Genomic DNA, 20,775 nt, shown 5'->3' with positions numbered 1-20,775 from the left:
CCTTTCACACCCCTGCAGTAACTTGGTAACCTGTGGGGCCAGTTTTAACTGTATGTTTCCAGATATCTTTCCACAAATTTCATGCCTAGGTAGTGGGATTGAAGAGAAAGAGAGAGAAAAACCTTTCAAATGTCCTGAATTGCATGATGAGCTCAAGCCTGATTAAACATCAGAAAATCCATTTCATCTCTCAAACTCATTATACAAATATCTGTAAAACTGTCTTCTTGATTGCTAATGCTCATAGAAAAGCTTTTTTAATTTATTTCATTCTGGGGAACTCCTAAAAGGGAGAAGTTTTTGGGGTTGGATTAAACACAAGAAGACTGTGTATATCGCACAGACCTGCTCAGTATTCTAGCTGACCAGCTGGTCCAGTAAAAGATATTACCTGTCTCCAGAGAACAAGATACCTGTGTCCTTGAACAAGATACTACTTTTCAGCAAATATAATAGGAAATAAATAATATCGTATGAAATAGCTGCATAAATATCAGGTGTGGGTTTATAATGTATCTTTAGAGCTAAAATAAGATCTTAAGAAATTCTTACTATGTGTAGTATTGCTGTTACACTTTTATACACAACCATTACTCACAGAAAAAAACATGAGAAACTCTCTCTTTAATGTGAAGTACTTCACTAGTGTGAAACCTATGGCTTCAAAAGGACATTAAGACAAATTGTCCAGTGAGATATTTTTAAAAGTTGAGCTGCAATCAATGTTTGGACAGTTATGCCAGCCAAAATCAATATTTATGTACAAATAGGACAAAGAAGCCTAAAGTTTCCCACCTATGTTATCTGTAATTTATTGTCCATCAAAATTAGGAAGGATTTTGTGTTTTCAAAGAATATGTTTGAAAAATCTTGTTAACAGCATTTTTGAAAGGTTGCTACAAGAGAGAGCCTGCAGCCTGATGGCTTAATATCTCTTACTATTTAATCCCATATTAGTGAACAGGCTTTTTTTCACAAATGCAGAGACAAATACCTGTAAATCCAGAGTAGTCCCTGATACTTGCTAAGCATTATGCAGGGTTGCAAGATCTCAGAGCAAATTGATAAATTACTTACAGTTGTTTAAGAATTGAATAGTGATGATTATTGGTTTGTTTGAATCCCTTATAAAAGGATTCCATGTTTTCTGGAAAATTTGAGCCCACTGTTTTGTTTGATATACAGTTTATTGGAAACATTAGATTATTCTGGTTACAGATATCTATATGAATTAAATTACAAGCTGCAAAATGTGTGTCTATACAGCACTGTGGTACGATCCAGTAGTGTAACTATGGCATTCCAAGTGCCAGTCAGAATTATAAACAGGAACGTGTCTTGAGAAATATTAAGGTTCATGAAAAAAGAAAAAATCTTTCCAAACTATTTCTTCCATTATTTCATTTTTGTTTTAATGAAAATCCTTTTGGGGAAATTGCTGTACTTGAATAGCATGAAGAATGTATGTGACATTTTATTTTATTCACCTGTGAACCTGCCTATTATTCTTCTGAGCAGTCCAGAAATGAAACATTTCATAATCTACTTGCTCGTTGCTGGCCATTTAATTATTATGCACCTCATTTCTTTTGTTTAGTTGTTAAATTAAAAAATATATGTTTAATTTTCTGTGAGTTTGGGGCTATTTTATAATTTCATGGTATATTCCAAGGTGTGTATGTTACTGTAAGATAACACTGGCAGGTCACTAAAAGCGTTTGCCTCTGCCTCGTGCTTCTCAACACCCACAAGGCATGCGTTATCTCAGAGTACCACACGTCTTGTTAAGCCTCACACTTTATGTGGCTGATGGACAAGCTTACTGTCAGGGTCTTAACAGAACTGCTACTTTTATATGTTTATAGCTCTCCCATTGTCTAGAGTTCAGTACTAAGATGAACATCCATCGTGTATCGGATGCACATAATGGGGAGGCACTTAGACCACAGTCAAGGAAGGGACAGGCGTAACACTAGTTTCCTTTGAAAATCTGTAGAACAGAAAATCTGTGGACAGATTTTGAGTGCAAAGCTGCTAGTGGGCTGAGATGTCTCAGTAGCAACACCAAGAACACCACCAATATTTCAAACTATTTTCTAGTTTAAGAGAAAAATTCAGTAGAGAAGACATCAATCAAACAAGATTTACAAAGACTTCTGTAGGTTGACTTGTCAATTATCAGGTGTAAAAAACCCAACATATTGAGAATTTATACACATTCTAATAAATACAGAAAATCATGGGTTTGCATTTTGTAGAGTTATTACCCTTTGGAAGCTTGCATCTGATTCATCTAGAAAAGGTGCTGTCATGTAATTCTGCTTGTGTGTGTGTGTGTACTGAGCAGATGGCTCGGTAGTTACTTCAGCATCCAGGATGGTCAACAAGCTAGAGCAAATAGTTATTAATTCTGACTTTCTAATCTTATCTTAACAAGTGATGAGCATTTACCGAATTCCTGGAACTGGACACTGAATCCTCAAGCGCTAGAGTCCATGAGCAGAGGCAATATAAAATGAGTTGAGCCTAAGCGTGGGATTAATTTCCAACTTGTTCCTTGAACATGAGATTGAACAAAATGTTGATACAAACCTTGAATTTTGCAGCTTAGGACCATTTTTAATTTGAAAACTAACACGTTCTGTTAATGGAAAATAGAGATAACTTGAACTGTAAGTCAAATTGTATCCTTTTCCTATTAATACCTACCACGTTTTCATGAACTACGATTTTCTCATATAGCAGCTGAGAAAAATGATGCACACTTGACTCTCCAGTGGGAAAATAACGTATATCACAACTTATAAGGGCAAATTAAAGTCCATCTCTCTTTGACAAACATAATTTCACTACTTCAGTGCAAGCAGGTGTGCTTTGCCTCTTTTTGTTTTGCTGCTTATAGAAAAATTCTGACCTGTGTACCTAAAAATCAGATCGAAGTCAGAAGGAGCTTGTGGTGCACAGTTCTGGCACACAGTTGCAGTAAATGTACTACATAAAGGTAACAGAACATAAGACTCAAAACAAGGTTTGCTAATGATCCTTATTTAAGAAAAAGCTACAGTAATAGCCCCCAAATACTGCAGTAAGCAACTGGGAGCTGTAGTGGTTTGGGGTCATTATTGTTGAGTGCTTTTAATACAGTTTGCAGAAGTAACCTTTCTTTGTTTTCTGTGTGAGCTGGCAGGTTGCCTTTGAAGCCGAAGAACAAAAATACAGTGGGGTCATGCATTAACAGTGGTTATTTTCTTTTTTCTTTACATTAAATTCCCAATAGCAAGGAGATTTGAATTTTGAGGGGAAAAGACAACATTTTCCAACAGATTATAATTATTTCAAGGCAAATTATACATTTTTGTTTATCAGTGAACCATTGGTATGTTTCTTTCTTCTTTGATTTATGCAAAAAGAAAACCCCAAAAAATCCTGATTAGCAACAGAAAAGAACCACAGGCATGTATGTTCAAGTAGTGGGGATTAGACACACACTGGTAATTTCCTCAGGCTCGGTTTCAGCTGAATAATATATAGAAAAAAGCAAAGTTTACTTCCCCCTGCCTCCCCTTGATTAATTATCTGCTTTTTATGCAGGTCCTGAATACAGAATTTAAATCATGGTACCCTACTTACCATTGACTCATTTGCATAGAATGCTTTAAGGATACCTCAGGAGGCAGAAAAGGTGAATGTCTCCAAACACATACCTTTTTGTTCCTACCCCAAGAGCACTCCGAAGTCATGTGGGTTCGTAGCTGGAAGGTTTCTAGCTGTGGCTGCTGCCGAGCATTTCGTGAACCGGGAAAGGGATGAGAGGAAGAGAAGATATACCTGGTGTTTGACAGTAGTATTGTTTGTACCAGTGTTGGTATAGTGATATTGCTACCATTGTTATAAGCATATTATTGCTTTTATTCATTTCGAACAGTGATTGTGAGGCTCTTCCGATCTTCAGGAGCAATGTGAGAAGAGTAAGGAACAGAAGGTATGAACAAAAGGAAAGTGAAGGTATTCAGAGAGAGGAAGAAAAAGAGATAAATTTTGATCACTTTTTTTAAAGACAATAGGTTTTTAAAGGCATGGGGAAAAAAAATATTTTTAAAAAAATGGTTAGAGAGGAGCTTGAATTTTGCTTCAGGAATTCAATGAAGAAAGTCAAGATGTAAATGTAGCCAGAGAAATTGAAAGAAAAAATGAATTGAGATGGAATGTATAGGAAGAGTAATGAGAGTGGGGAGGCCCAGGAGGAGGTGCATTACTGCAGCAGAATGTCTCAAATAACAAACATTTCAGTGTGTACCAGTCTTGTCTGGTGACTCTTGATGCTATACAGCCATATGAATTAATATTCGAGATGTCAGAAACAGGCAGGTAGGCCCTGATCCTGAGCAGATGCAAATTAATGTAGCTCCACTGCAGAAAATGGAGTCTTGCCCATTTCTGTGAGAAATTTCACATATAATCAGATCATCGAAACACAACACAACCGGATTATCACGTAAGATGAATTATTGAACTCCCTTTCTTATTAAAAACAAGCAATAAGCCACACCACTTTGGTTTCCTAGAAGCAGTAAATAGAAGACTTGTTCATCAGGCGTGCATGCTTATTCTAAAGAAGCAGATCATTTGCGCTGCAATCAGTAATTCCAGAAACTTTAAAAAGAATGTGCTAGTTCAGAGTTCTTCTGAAAATGTGACATGTTGGCAGGCACAGGGATATCCCAGTGGTACTTGGAGAGACTGGATCATTCTTTTCTGAGATGTCAAGCAGCCTTTGCTCCTGCTAGCACTGGTACTCAGATGAACTACGTTTGATTTGTATTTTTGCAGTGGATCTTTTGAACCAAGACTGATTCATGGATGTGGTTTAGTCAAGCACCAATTCTTTTTATACACACGTCTGATCTAGTCCCATGTTGTGCAGCAGTTCCATCTTGGAGTGGTCCTTCTGTACCCATTCATGTGCAACAATTAGCACAAACTGTGTAAGCTTTAAAAATCATGCTTGTTTTAGAAGAAAATTACTTGAAAACACACAACCAGCCTTTGCACTGAAAAGAAGGTATAGAAAATGAGGGATGCCTAATGGAAGCCGTGGGTTGTGACAGGGTACTCCTGGCATGAACCAGCCCAGCTATCATTGATATTTGAGCAGACCTGTGTTTCTCAGGAACCATCCGCTTTTCTTCTTTGAAAGATAAAGCTTGATATTTTCATCATTATTCCAGTGTTTTCTCCAGCAGTGTTTATAGAACATTATGCAAAGATAATGCCCCATTCAGGAGAACTAGATATGAAGGTTTTCAAAAAATCTTACAATTTCTTTCTCACTTCTCTTCTAAGCAATTTTTATTTTAGTTTATTCCCCTTTCAGATGGCTCGGAATTGCAGATCCCGAGTCTAAATGCATCTTTCTTCAGAGCTTGGAGCCGATGGAGTTCTGAGGTCTGGCTGCATCTAATTTTAGACTGAGGCTTAACATCAAGTTTTCATCTGTTTTTGAAACTTGCCCAAAGCTGATCTCAGTGTTGTTCAGTGTCAATATTCAGGCTTAGAAACACCTCTAATTAGAATCATCTAATGCAGGATTTTTTTGCAGTAAATTACTAGTCACATTCAGAATTCGAACCAAGCAGTTATAGAAATGAATGGTGCTGATCTTTGAAGAGAACGTGGATTGGATTTGCCAATTGTAGATTAGTTACTCCTTAATTTTAAAGGATTCATTTCTTTGTAAGACGAACAAACTATAAGCAGAATTGAGGCTTAAGATCGTTCCTTCCCCACCTCCCTCAAAAAAAAAATCTCGCAGAGAAATATCCAAATGCCTTGCTTAATCTGTTCACTAAGAGGAGAGGCACGTTCAGTGGACCCTTGTGCAGAAGCCAGGCATTTCCTTAAAAGACGGAGACTTACAGAAATCTGCTCATTATTTTCTGTTCTCCCTAGCACATAAGACTAGATGTGTGTTGATAGTTATAAAAAGCAAGTGTTATGCATAGGAGATAGCATGAGCCAAATAAAACACTTAAAACAGCACCACAGTTATCCAAGGCACATTATTTAGGCTATTTTATTTGCTAGATGGTCATATTTGGAAGGATGTTCTTTTCACAGGGCTTCAGTTGTCACCAGGTTCAAGAGAAGTAAGATGCCATGCCCTTGAAACAAGGAGCACCTCTTGCTCCTTTTTATGTCTTTCAGTGCATCTGAATGCTGTTTCTTCTTTATGATACTGTCTTGTCAGGACTGATTTTGCCTGTATCAGCTGTTAGTAACCCCGAACTGGATCTTAGCTGTTGACTATGGTTTTTTTAGAATCTTTTTCAATTGCAAAAGCTTCGCAAAGCCTGCTTGTATCGATTCCTGTGTCACTGCTGCCATCTTCTGGGAAGTTTTCAGTGTTGCTGGGTGAGCTTTTTTAAATGTAGATGAATTCTCCCAACCAGGAGATGAGCAAAGTGCATGCTGCTTGAACATGGTTACAGGAACACAGTCCAAAAGGCACAGAATAAAAAATTCCATGGTGGGTGCCTTGGTTCTGTTAGGGATATCTACAAAAACATTCAGAGGAATGGCCTGATTTCTATTGCAATTCAGCATGAATTAGGTACTGGGTAATTGCTTAACTCTCATCAGCTTGCCGGCCTGAGTGTTCACTAGTTCATTTCAAGAACCACGTTAATGAATCCATCAGATTTGCAGGTCTGTTTGCACATATAAATGTGCAGCTAGATGCTAAAATGCCCAGGGCATGCATGCATAGCAGAAGTATTATCATATGGAAATAGGTTTGTCACACTGTTTAAGGGCATATTAATTGAACTCCAAAGCTGCTAGAGCAGGAGCTAAAGCCACAGGCAGTAAAATTAATTCCTCATGACATTCCTTGTGAACTGATATATGCATTCAGCAGCAAAACATCTTTTTCAAACTTGCGAGAAGTGATATTTTAATGTAGCTTCCAACCACTTTGTTGCAAAAAAAACCAACTTTTAATGTCACACATGTAGTGATGCATCTTCTGCAGGAAGAATATTTTCAAAAGATACACTGTTATACTTGTAAAATGCTTTGTCTCGCACTTTCTAAAGGCATCTCAAAATAACTATCATTTTCACTCTTTGCATCTTAGTTCCTTAAAAATGATGCTTCCTTCCATAGAAAATTTTACTTCTTATTCTTTTTTGTATCCATTTTAGTGGTGACAACATACATGCTAGCTTTTTTTCTTCACAGCGTGACTCAAGCTCTGACTTCATCTGTTCTAGCTTAAATACTGTATTGTTCCACTGGAGTTACAGTGGTTTTCTACTACTGTAAGTGGGAGAGAGACAGAGTTTATATTTCTATATATGCCTATACAGATTGTGTATTTAGAGGTTTGGTTCTCCTTGTTTTTAATCAGTTTTAATTGGAATGCTGTGTTCTTTTGTGAGATACTCAAAATGTAGAGACTAAGATCCAACAGATTACAAAAATCTTTTTAAAAATCACAGTTTAGATACATTTTACATCTTTGACTGCTTTAAAAACTCTCCTCATATTCATAAATGATTAATCCCCTTATCCTCTGCATTTAGTTTCTAGTAGATTCTATTAAATTATAAAGTGGCAATAATATTGAATTTTTTTCAATGATTCCTCATATAAATACTATGTAATTTATTATGGAAATTACAAGTAGAAATCTTAAGTTTACATGCATCCACTTTGCATTTTGTTAGTCATCCAGGCATAAAATTGCTCAAAATTATACACTAGATAGATGTGATTAGGTGTCTGTATCACTTACTAGAGTTACTTAAATGGGAACAAAATTAAGCCAACATACAACTGCTTTTTCTCTCCAGTGGTGCCAGCAAGAACCTAATACTGAATTATATTTCTTTGTCATGTCTGTATTACACAGTGAAGTAAGGGATCTCTGTAGTTCTGCATCCCCAAGCCAGCTCCCAGCAGTGCTGAAACATCTACCAGCAGAACACAGCATCCTGCACACACTGGTCAAGGTCCCAAACACGCTAGAGCTGCATTAGCTCCAGATTACTAACATGGCTCTAGGACTTCCTGCAGGGACACGTTAAAGGTTCTCAGCAGTGTAAGCTGCAAGTAAAATTTAGTGTTGCCACCGGAAGGAGGAAAGGGAATAGACTACTGCTGCATAGAATTGAGAGAGCAGGGAGGAGGAGGATGCAGGAATTAAGAGTGGAGGAACATTCCTGACTGTGACAGATGGTCCTGAAGGAGAGGTTGGAGTTGTGGCAGCAGCTAACAAACAAGATTGTGCGATACTCTTGTGTGTAGGTACAGGGTAGAGGAATCTGGAAAGAGCATTATCCTTTCTCCTGCAGGGGCCCGAAGTCCTTTCATCTGAGAGAAGCACCTGGGTTCCGCTCAGCTTCTTTCTTCTGTTGTATCCCTTGTAGCACTTGGCCCACAAGGCAATGCAGAAGCGGGATGCAAAGAAAAAGTAAGGTTGCCCATGCACATAAATCAGCAAATGAGATTTGATGAGGTCTGGGACAGGTTCTCTGAGCTTATGTTGCCCATTTCACTGATACATCCAAGTCTGTTTGCCTGGCACACAAACTTATCAGCGCTCACTGAAGGGCCTTGGGATGTACACGTCATCATCTAGATCTTAGGGAAGGAACCCAGGGATTGTTTTGCAGAAGTCAAGAGGGAGACTTTCCATTTCAGATTCAAAAGAAAAACATGGATATCTCTAAGATGTTTTGATGCAGTCCTACACTTAAAGCTTTTAATGTTTATAGAAAATTGCCTCTTATAGTATTGATGGCAAATTGCCTTTAGATTGCAAAAGCTGCACAGAGGCTGCAGCTATATTTTTGACATCATGTTTTGACAGATTGCTGTGCTTCTCACAAAAGCTGGATTTTAGATGAAATATGCATAGTAAATGTGTGTGCCTTATTATAAGGAAAAAAACCAAAATTGCTTTGCAAGTGCTACCATGCTTTGCAATTGCATTGTATCTGATAAAATCAGTGTCATTAAAAATGGATGCTTTTTCTACTGTGGCATTTATCTTCATTGTAGTATCTGCAGGTTTTTCTATAACTGACAATTGGCAAAGCCACAAATCCTAAGCAAACATAGTTACTGCAGATGGTAAATACTCTGCTTTTAAAGGTTTTTTCTGTAAGCACGAGAAATACCACAAGATGGGGAGTGTGGCTGACGGTCTCGCACTTGGCGCTGGATATAACAAAGTGCCAGAGGCAAAGTCAGTCCAGTACCTAAGATGTGTGGTTCACAGCAGTGGCATGACAAGGACTGTGACATCTGGGGTGTGTTGCGGGGGGGGAGTTTAATTGACTTCGGTTGGAAATAAGTAACAAAGTACAGAGTTTTGAAGTTAAAAAGGCTTAGTCTGTGTTTATGGAGGTTTGAACTCCAGCCAAGAATCAGACCACTCTCTTACTCAGAAGATATGCTATATGGTAAAACCTTCTCCAGTGAAATTTGGGATCTGGGGGATTTTCTTAAAACAAAACAAAAACAAACAAATAAACAAACAAAAAATAAGAAGAAGTAGGTATATATCACTCACTATAACATTATAATTTATACTTTGGAAAGTGCAATTGGAAGCTACATTTTTCTAAACAGAAATACTATACAGATATTATTTTGTCTATAATGAGCAGTGCCATTCTATATGTCACTCTCTGATAGCTTTGATTTGCCTTAAGATGTTCATATTTTCATTATAAATCCTTCCGCCAATCAGCAGGCTATAGTTTGAGTACAAAAGCTCATTTAGGATTGAAACTTGACACCTTTTCATATTTTACATTTTCAAGGTTTTTCTTTTTGACCAGATGATCATGTTGTCAGTTGAAGAGAAGGATTTTTTTGCCTTTCCAAGTGTTTTATTGACTCATGGTCAACCTGTTGTCCACCAGAACTCCCAGTCCTTCTCTGCAGTGCTGCTTTCCAGCAGGTCCACCCCTAACCTGTACTGGTGCCCGGGGTTATTCCTCCCCAGGTGCAGGACCCCACACTTGCCTTTGTTGAATTTCATCAGGTTCTTCTCTGCTCAGTCCTCCAGCCTGTCCAGGTCTCGCTGAATGGCAGCACAGCCCTCTGGTGTGTCAGCCCTTCCTCCCAGTTTGCTATCCCTTGTCATATTTTTATTTACCAAAAAAATAATAATTAAAAAGGCATGGAAATACTTTACAGATTACCCTTATTAGGCTGAGTTTTGACATTGTGAAAACAGGGTGTGATGGGTTTTGAGGAAAGATCCGAAATTATTAGTGGGAAGCCCACTGTCTAAAAAATTAAAATCTTCTCCTTTATAGTGCTGCTGTGTGATCTCAGACAAGTCTCTTTGGTGTGGATCCTCAATGATACTTGGGTTTCCACATCAACTTAATTAAAATCCTCAAATTTTAGAGAACCATGATCGAGGATTTCTATGAATTAGGCTCCAGTCACTAAAAGAGAAATAGTAGTACTTTGCTGCTTCATGTGAATATGGTAAGAGAGGTTCACTTACAATTCCAAGATGTTCTGATGCTCAAGTGATCAAAGCCATGCAAGTATCTTAGAATGCTACATTATTTTGCTTTGATGCGTAATATACATCTGGTTTTGACAGAAAAATGATTCTATCTAGTTCCACATGCATCTTAGATTATACTCGGTTTCCCTTGTATGCTCTTTAGAATATTGTATAGCCTTCTCATGTTACAATAGCACTTAATGCACATTTTTTGGCAGCTTATTAAATAATAAAATTAACACCTGTCAGCTGTGGTTTATTTCACCCTTAGCATGAATTATGATCATAATGTAGCATTCTTTTGGTTTGGTTTTGGACTTGGTTTTAGAGGAAAGAGTGAACAGAAGCATTGAAAGTTGATCTCTTGAAGTACTTGTTTTACTGAGAAGGAAAGATAAAACCTGTAAGCTCTGCATTTTCAATGGAAGGTGAGAAGATCCACGATTTTTCTTTCTTCATATAGTCATGGTTCTGGGGAAACTTTGCATCTCTTGCATAATAGTTTTGCACTGCTGGCAGAAAGCTCCAGTACTTGTGGAGATGTTGATCCTGCCTTAAAATCATAGAAAGTCCTGACTTTGAAGGGACCCACAAGGATCATCGAGTCCAACTCCTGTCCCTGCATATGACAACCCCACAGTTCATACTGTATGTCATATGTCTTCATTCAGTAGCTGTAATTTTCATGATTCCTACCTGTAGTGAAGAGTCCAGACAACACTGAATGAAGGAAGATCAAAGAAAAAAAGAGAGGTCAAAGCAGTTTTGATAATACTGCAAGTCAATATATTCTCAACGACAACAGGTCATACACGAAGAAGCTGATTTAATTCTATTATAAGATCACAAGTTTGATAAGAAAATGTAATTGCACAAAACCAATTTCATTTTTTGCAAGATTTCAGACTCTAGAATATTCTGATAAGGAAATCACCACCATAATATATCAATAAAAGGCTTTAGGGTGCTGAGTTCCAACTGACATGGTTTGGGTGTTTGCAGCAGCCTAGTCTTGTCACTGTCAGGTGGGCTGTGGTTGTATGGCTTAAGAACTGGCAAATTATAGAAAGTAGTGTTTTCTGTGAAGAATCCATGTACAGCAGGGTATTGCTGGCAGCATTCAACAGGAACTGACAGCAAACATGTCTTGATTCAGTAATTGACAGTGATCCAGAAGTAAATATAAAGACTCTGCTGATACAGCATAGCAATTATACGAAAATTAGTCAAATATAATTAATGACAAAAACAAGACAGTCCCCAGAAAAGTGCCATGAATATGATTTGAGGCTGGGAGAGAGAGGGAGAGAAACATCTTAAGCAGTGAGAAATGCAAGAGGTTTTCTTTTAGGTTAAAGAAGATTCAGAGGTATCTTGATTATAGCACATAAATATCTTCACAGGAAGAAAATGTGGGATACTGAAAGACTCCTTATTTTAGCAGAGAAACGCAAAGCAGAAAGTAGCAGCTGGAAGCTGAAACCAGAAAGAATCAAAGTAGACATTAGATGCAATTTTTAGCAGTGATTTTGAAGGGCCATTAAAACACTGTACCAGAGGTACGAGTGCATCCTTCTTCACCTGCTATCTTTAATCTGGATGTGAATGTCTGTTTTGGAAGATACACTTTGGCCAAACCATGTATCATACATAGTTCGTCTCCAATCTTGCTGGCAGTGATAACTGTAGGAGCAAAATGTGGCAGTCCAGATTTCAATATGGATTGCAGAAGCCTGGTAAGAAATCTGGGTATGTGCTTGAGTTGTTCGCTCACACATAAGTCCCTAGCAGTGCACCTATGGTGCTGCAGATTTAACCTTGACTGTGACTACCTCACTGCAACTTCACATTCATTCAGCTGTATGGACATGGGGTAGGAGGTAAGGGTGAAAAAGAAAAGAAATATCTGAGTTGAGGAGTAATTTTAAAACAACACTAAGGAGTTCAGACTTGAAGCTTTGTGTAGGAATTCAAGAGTGAGTGTATTACATTGAAGTTGGAAGAAAGATAATTTTAACAGTAGTATTTTATAGGCACTATAGGAAGATATTAGAGACCAAAGAAAAGGCATTTGCAGTAGGTAAGAGAGAGAGAATGAGCTGTGGTGCTCAAACCAAAGGAAAGCAGATCTTCGAAATGTTGCAAAATAGCAAAGAGCAAAATCTTGTTTCCAAAAAAAACCAACCAGCATAGCGTATAAATGACAAACTCCTTTTCCTTTCATCCAAAGAAAGAGCTACATTCTACTGCCACCTCCAAACTTAAAGCACTTTAAACAATATAAATGGCCCAGTCAGGAATAAATGAGACTACAGCTCTGTTTCACCATCCTGGTTTTTATTCAGTGCCATTCTTGGTACTGCAGTTTTCTGCTGTGGGGTTTGAATTCCATAGAGCTGACCAGAGTTTGGTCTGCTTTTACCTTTTGTTTGAATGATCGTAAATACAAGAGGTTTGTAAAAATAGGAACTAGATTCCTGTTGAGGTTTTTAATACCTCCTATTCTGAGGTCACTGGGATTCAGGGCTTCTGCTTAGGCCTATCTCATACATTTTACAGATATTCAAAAGCCTGTAATAGCACACACACAGGTTATATTAATTTCCAGTGCCTAAATCCCTTAACTGCTTTATGGATTTCCCTGTTAATGCTCTTTTTAATGCATAAACCTAGAGGGTAGGTTTGGGACCTTTGGGATTTATTCTTTGTGTTGGTTGTTTTCCAACTGAAGAATCTTTCAAGGGTAACAACAGTAAGCACTAAATACACAAAGACATATGAAGTTTATATGCTGTTTATATTATCACAGTGATCTGCCAGTCTTTTTTTTTGGCAAATAAAGGGGAAGAAAGTGTGAGTATTATTAGTAATTACACTACTTATAGTAATTTTAAACACTTACTAATGTTGAATTTATGCAAAAGTATTAAATCCTGACTGAACAACTTAAATCCTTTTCTTTCCAAGGGCAAAATAGCTGTATTAATATTAATGAAGCCACAAAATACAAGTTAACTGACAGCATTTTTGCAGTTGCGGTATTTTATTACTGAAACTTTATTATATTTTTCATGCCTGAATGTAAAAAATGAATAAAACTATCACAAACAGCTCTTTGTTGTAAGTGACATGCCTTTTCTTTATGATGCATGCTTTGCCATAAAAAGGGAGTGCTTAATGCATTTCTGTTGGGAGATGCCTATTTATTCTGACAAACCGATCAGCCTCCAGGGTGTTCTTTTGCCACAGAACGGATTTTACATCTCATCCATTATCTAATAAGATGTGAAAAGAGTATCCTGTCTCACAAAAAAAAAAATAAAATCAGACTTTGTTTCATTGCAAGGATGTGGCAGGTTCACTTACAGACTCACTCGCAGGATATACAATTGTTAGTGAAAGGCCCAGTTATACACTCGTGCATGTTTCCAGTACAGCAAACCTATGGGGAAAACACTGGTAATGTTGGTTCTGATGATCAGAAAATGCATTTCACATCTTTAAATAATACAGTATGAGTTTATTAATTTTATTATTATAATAAACAGTAATGCCACATAAACTATACTGTGAGGAAGACAGAATGTCTTCAAAATGGGTCTTTCTCTTTCTTTCTTTCTTTCTTTCTTTCTTTCTTTCTTTCTTTCTTTCTCTTTCTCTCTCTTTCTTTCTTTCTTTCTTTCTTATTTCCTGCTTTTCCGTGTTTATGAAAGGTTTAAAATTGCACTAGCATGGGAAAAGTGAGAGAGACTGGAGTGAGGAAAGCAATCTGAGGCATTGTGTGATAAGGCAGTGATAAAGGAACTGTACACAAAACCCTTTCAGAAAAATGTTTTCAGCCAGATGTGTTCCTAAGGAAATAACTCACAAAGGAAAAAGAGAATAGGGGACACAGTAGGAAATGCAGTTAAACCTGGCCATAACCTTGATTGTTAATGGATAACAAGTCTTTGAGATATTCAGTATCCAGACAGAGAGTACCCCTTTATATGTGTTTGAGCAGTGTTCAACACGGCTGAAACATTTGACCACTAATGCAGAGCAAACTGTTGTGCTGAAATGATGCTCTATTACAATAATGCAGCCTCTCATGCAACATATCTTCCAGAGTGCCTCCATTGTAAAGCTGTTTGCTAACAGGCACAAGTGAATTAACAGATCAGTGTTAGTTACAGTAAAATAAAACATTTGAAATCATTGACAAAATAGCGGAGAGAGCTGACAAGAAAGCAAACAAAGTTATTAGATCTGATATCTCTGGAAGTTAGAACACTCACTCCACTCCTCTGCTCTACATTTCCCCGACTCTCTGAATAACAGGATCAAACCTTTTGGACTTGCACAATGCTTCTTTTCATAGAAGTGCAGTTCCTTTAGCATGACAATGAAATATGATTTTCAGTGCTGCTTAGAAAAGTGACAATACAGCTTGAAAGATTTCAAAATGAAATTGCAAAAGCTGGAATTTGTAGCAGACAAATGTTCTAGTGTCATGTCCTCCTGATATCCTTTATTCATGATGTGTGCATGCAGCTCTGTATCTAAAAATCATGGCTGTTTTATCAGTCTTGCTTACAAAGCCAGTCAGAATGGCTTACCCCTGAGATATCTTTCAGAGTTTGGAGTTGTGTCAAGACAGCATAGCTTTAAAACAGCATGAGAGACACCCATTTTACATTATTGACTTTCCCCCTTACCTGCAAGGACGTGGGATTTAATGCAGCATTGATGAGTCAAAGATTTTTATGCATGTCAAGACAGATATCTTCATTTCAGAATTTAAAAAAAGGCATCAGACTTGATACTTATGAACCAGTTTAGGTGACAGAGGTAGCTTAGACTGAGATAGGGACAGCTGTCTCACTCATCTGCAAAAGATGTTACTTTTGAATGAAGCCTTATGTAAAGAACAATGTAATTTAAGGAAGATAAAATGAAAACAATTGTTGGAAATGCCATAAGAGTATAGAGGTAGTCCCTTAAACCCTGTATTAACTAACCTATCATTCTGTTCTATGTTGTTTTTTTAAACCATTCTATAAAAGTCCATGGCAAGGATATCATTTTCTAGAAAATGGTATTTCACATGACCTATAAAAAGTTATCATCCCCTAGTAAAGTCAGCAATATTTTTCCATAGACAATGCATTTGATTCAGAACTATGAACAGACTATTTCCATTAGTAAACACTATAAAACAGAACTGCTTGTGTTATCCAGCACCCTTCTTGTATATTCAGATTTCACTGGAGGGTAAATAAATCCAGAAGTATCTAGTATGACTTTCTGTCCCTAAATGGACCATGTAGCAGAATCTCATTTTTAATAATGACATTTATGTTACTTCACCAATGAAATGCATAATAATAACAGGAAAATTGTTGTGTTAATGATCAGCGTGTATAATAAGATGCACAATTAGGAGGATTATGGGAATTTAATGAGATGAGAAGGGCAAGAGATCATCTGCTGTATGACTCTTCATGATTGTAACCTGCTGTCTATATCCCTAATGTGTTTTTATGACTTCTGTGCTTTGGTTTGTTTTCCAGTTTGTGTTCTGCCGTGAATGTAAAGAAGAATACCATGAAGGGGAATGCAGCTCTCTCCTCAGCACACAGGGAGCCATGGCCCAGAAGGTAGGGATCCCATAACTCATTACAGCCTGATCATTATCCCTGGCCCAGCTAAAGCGACATTTGTCAAATGGGTCCTAATTATAATCCTAAGTAAAAGCAATTATGTTCATGCTGAATTACTCCAGCCATTGGAGTGGCCGAATTGGCTTTGCAGTGGATTTCGGTCGCTTTGATTGATAGAGTAGCTGAATTCTGTCAGGAACACACAGGACTCTGCCATCAGTTGATAAAGGAAAGGCCTTCCCAATGGGCTTTTGGGGTTGTCTCTATTCAGTGTGAACACTTTTGAAAGGCTTTCTGTAGTCTTGCTGCCTTTCAGTTTGTATGTTTATATTCAGTGCACCAATCAGGAAATCATGTAGGTTTGGACAGAATAACAGGGTTTTTATACAGCTTTTGCAGAAAATGCTGTTCATTATTTATGTTTTAGCTCAGATAAATAAAAAATAGATTGCCTAGGCTGGAAGCTTTTAGATTATAATTGTTCTAGGCTGCTCTATATTTTTGTAGCTGTTGTAGATATAGACCTGAACAAGAAATAGCTTTAGTCTCCTGGCATTTCTCTTTGTTTGAGATTCAAGCATTCCTGCTCTCCATGGCAAATAGCTCATAGTCTTTCAAAAGAAAGACAGAGTGAAAGGAAGATGAGAGGTACCCCCTAAATATCTCAAAGCTTGATGCTCAGGATGCTCTCCTGAAAAGCAGAAAACTGATATTCTGATATTCAGATGTCTGGCATGTTTGAAGCTAAAAGGAAAGTTAAACTCTGAGCCCCACACAATCCTACATGGCAGATGCAGGATTGTGGGCAGATACTGATGGGGACTTGCATCTGGCCAGCTCTCAGCAAGACAGGCCCAGCTCCTGTCTGTGCCTGCAGGCAGGCTCTGCCTGAGCCTGGCTTTTGGAGCATCTCACTCTTTGAATGTAGAGACCAGGAAGGAGCTGGGTGCCTACTGGGAACCTTTGCCATCTGCTACCTTGAGGCAGGTCATTTGCTGTACTTTGGAGACACTGCACTAGGTTATGACCTGTATAGAGATTCTTCTCTTTAACTTTTCTTAGTAAAGTTCTTCTGCTTTATAAAAAGAGCTAAAGCTCATTAAGCCAGAATTAAACAGCCTGTGTCCTCATAACAAGGGCATCTACCTCCAGTGCCCTGGAACATAGGTACTGTATGAGATTCAAACTCCATTTACTTTCCCACCCTCTAGTGGTTTGTGATTCAGATGTGGTATTTTGTGTTTAGCACTTCTCAGCAAATTTTCATCCCATGAATTTGTGCAACCCCTTTTTTTGGAGGAATATATATATGCACTTCTAGCATTCACACTACTCCATGACAAGGAGATTTGCAGATAAACTACCCTCTGTGAAGAACAATCTCTTCTTGTTTGCAGTAGCCTTTGAATAGTCTTCCAGCTCCCATTCACAGTTATGTGAAAACAAAATAACTTGAACAAAGACACTGAGAGATACCTGAACTCACCAGTAGCTTGCTAAAGTAAGAGACCAAGACCAAATGTCTTACCTGAATTAAGTAGAGATAGAACTTGAATATATTTGAACATGAACAGTGAGGCCTATATCCATTAAGCTATTTATGCCTGGAGTTTTGCCTAGAGTACTGAAAGTCAACAAGGCACCTTACAAATGAGTTCAACAGTATTGGCTCTCTGGAAGTTAGAGTTTGTATAATTTCCGTGCTCTAGGGCAGAGATAAAGGTGTGCCAGGAAAAATCAGAATACTGTAAGAAGTGGTTTATTTTATATATTTGCATATTGCCTTAGCTTCTGATGATAACAGGAGCACTTTGTCCATCTGGTCCAGAATCTCAACACATGAACTGCACTTAATTAGACCTGTTAACTTAGGGAAGTTGACTACTTTTACTTTTCCAGTGTAATGTGAACATTTTTGCTGTTCCTGAAAAATTGCCTGTACTCTCAAAGAGCTGTTCCAGAATAGCTAAACGATAGTACCAGAATAACTCTCTCAGCTATGAAAATCAGTTCCTCAGTACAGACAAGCCCACAGACTACCAAAAATTCATTTAGACTCCAACTCAAGCTGAAGGTAATTGTTTCAGGTCAGCTGCCTTTTCCTCTTAAGAAACTAAGAGAGTCGCACTAATTAAACTTCTCCACTAGGTGGAGATGTGCCACTGAAGAAATGTTTTCCTTCACTTTCTGTAACCAGGAGAAAAAACTGAAAAATAGCTTGAACAAGGCAAACCCAGGTGCTGGTGAGATGTTGGTTTAATCCGAGCAGCATCACTACGAAGCTGTCCTGCATACAAAACTCCTGTACAATGCATAGAAAACATTCGTGGGACATTTATGGAGAGAAGTGTGGGGAGGACTGTTTTAATCCCTCTCACACTGAGATTAATTTATCCACCTGTGCTTTCAGCCTTTTTGTTCTGTTTAGCCCTACCCTGCTAGGTGCACAACCCTGTGTGTCAGAGTTAATTTGCTATTATTTTACTGCTTGTTGAGGCAGTGAGAAGGATCATTTTATCTTTGACTATCATCTGTTTCAAAGTAGGAATAACACACTTCCAGGGTTGTCTTCAGGTCCCGCAGTTTGACTCCTGTCTGGATCCTTTCCATATCACTTATTTTAGAGACAGATCTTATTGTCACAGCTCCTGCTGCTTGGATTTCAGCATAAACCAGACACAATGCCGCCAAATTGTTTCTCTCCAGAACTGGTGCAGGACACATGGTCTCAGGAAAATATTTTCTATAGGAAAAATGCAGGTTTTACTGTATCCTCTAGTGGCTACAGTAGTGAAAGGACCTTCTGTTGTCTTCACGTTTCTGCAAATTCCTGCACATCTCTGACGTTCCCAGCATGAGAAGAAGCACTGCAGGCAGGTTTAGGCCTAGGTCAGCATGATAGAGATGTGATAACTGTGATAGAGATGAGTACAGTGGAGCATGAGAAGTGTGAAAGAGCTGGAAGAAAAGCCAAAAGCGTGTGTTGTTGTGAAGAAACTGGGTGGACAGAAGTTGATGGCAACATGTAGAGCAGGAAGAGCTGTGGTACCACTCAAAGCAGCCCGTTTGATGGCCTGTGTGCCAGGGCACTGCAAGGACTATCGGTTCCCTGGGGCTTCTCCATGGGTCTGTCAGGGCAGGGCCTGGCAACCCCCTGAGGACAGGGGTGGGCCAAAATTGTGGAAAGTGGGCCCACAGGTGGGCTCATGGCTGAGCAGGGCTGTGGGGATCTGGAGACAGGCCCTTCTGCAGTGTCACTGAGGCAGGGGCACATGGCGCCAGGGGCTGACATGGGGTTCTGGGCCATGAGCAGAGTGAGGGAATTCCCAGGGGACTGGGCTGGCAATGCAAGGTCTGGTGGTGCCCTCAGAGCCTGACACTGATTTGGGAAGCTTTGGAGAAGGAGATCCCTCAGAAAGAAAGGTAGAGTCTGATACGGAGCCCATGACAGTGGCCATGAAGTGGCTATGACAGCCAAGAGCTGATGGGAGGGATTGTGACCTGTCAGAGATATAGTGCAAGCTCCAGAAAGAGGACGGAAGAGTGAAGAAAGGGAATTAGCCTTGGGGTGACATGGGACAAACATAAGGGTCCGGGAAGCAGAAATGGTGATAGCGAAAGGGGCCTGTGCTTGGCCATAAGTCAGATAGAGTAAAGAGGAAGCGTGAGGTCAAGAGGGGTAGCAGGGCTGGTGAGACTGTGAAGGGAGGGAGGGCAGCAGGGAAGGAGAATGGAGTCAGTGGGCAGGAGGAAGGAAGAGGGCAACCATGGCTGCAGAGCACAAGAACAAAGCAGGTGCCATGTACTGCTTAAGGCTATTTGAAATGCGGGGATTTGAATCACAAAATGGTGGAAAACTAGAGGGCATTGCTTGCTGCCTGGGGTAGAAAAGGCAAACTCAGCAGCTGGCTTGCAGAGAGTAGCCTAGCTTTAATTACTGGTACATCATGATCTTTCAGATCTCTGCAGAGACATTGCATAGTCCATTGGGATGGATAAAATGTGCTCTTTCTATCAAAATGTCCATTTTTAGCCCTGATAGGACATTGAAAGCACATCTTCAGCATTTACTCGTGCAGGGCTGATTATTTCCCATCTTAGTGTGTAAGTTACATAATTTCAGGGAAAATAAAATATCTGTGGCAATTTCAGTTGAGAAGCTTTATTTTAAAACCATTATAGCCTCTTGGAGCTGTTTGAAGTTTGGGATGAGAGAAGTAATCATATTTGATGGATGAAAAGGCACAGTGTGCATGACGGAATCAATGACACAGTAAAGGTGATTCCAGCCAGACTTAGATTTGGAAATAACCACATAGTCCCTACTATGCACACCACAAAACCAAGCTTCCTGGCCCTTTTTGACCTCACCCATAGACAGCCTATGCTGATAGGGAACCTAGTCATAAACCAGCTTCCTCTGTGATTCCCCAGCTTAACATCAGCCTAGATTTCCTAGCACAAAACCTTTCTAGACAGTTTGCTTTTTACCATGTTAAGTAATGCACCTTCTTGCTCACTAGCAGCTGGACAATAAAACGTGACCATATATTAGATTTGAACACATACAGAGTAGTTCCCAGGACTGGTTTGGTACTT

General features: G+C 38.8%; 1 protein-coding gene across 1 annotated transcript in view; it reads left to right on the top strand.

The window, feature by feature from the left end:
- PRKN (parkin RBR E3 ubiquitin protein ligase) overlaps window positions 1-20,775 on the top strand; it is a gene marked incomplete at both ends in the record, with an annotated part of 576,161 nt that overhangs the window by 542,829 nt on the left and 12,557 nt on the right. Inside the window, 1 exon segment of the mRNA XM_080341443.1 lies at window positions 16,087-16,173. Coding sequence (XP_080197569.1) covers window positions 16,087-16,173 — 87 coding nt within the window.

Source organism: Nesoenas mayeri, assembly GCF_963082525.1.
Source record: "Nesoenas mayeri genome assembly, chromosome: 3".
NCBI classification, from domain to species: domain Eukaryota; kingdom Metazoa; phylum Chordata; class Aves; order Columbiformes; family Columbidae; genus Nesoenas; species Nesoenas mayeri.
This window is presented reverse-complemented; position numbering and strand designations above follow the sequence as displayed.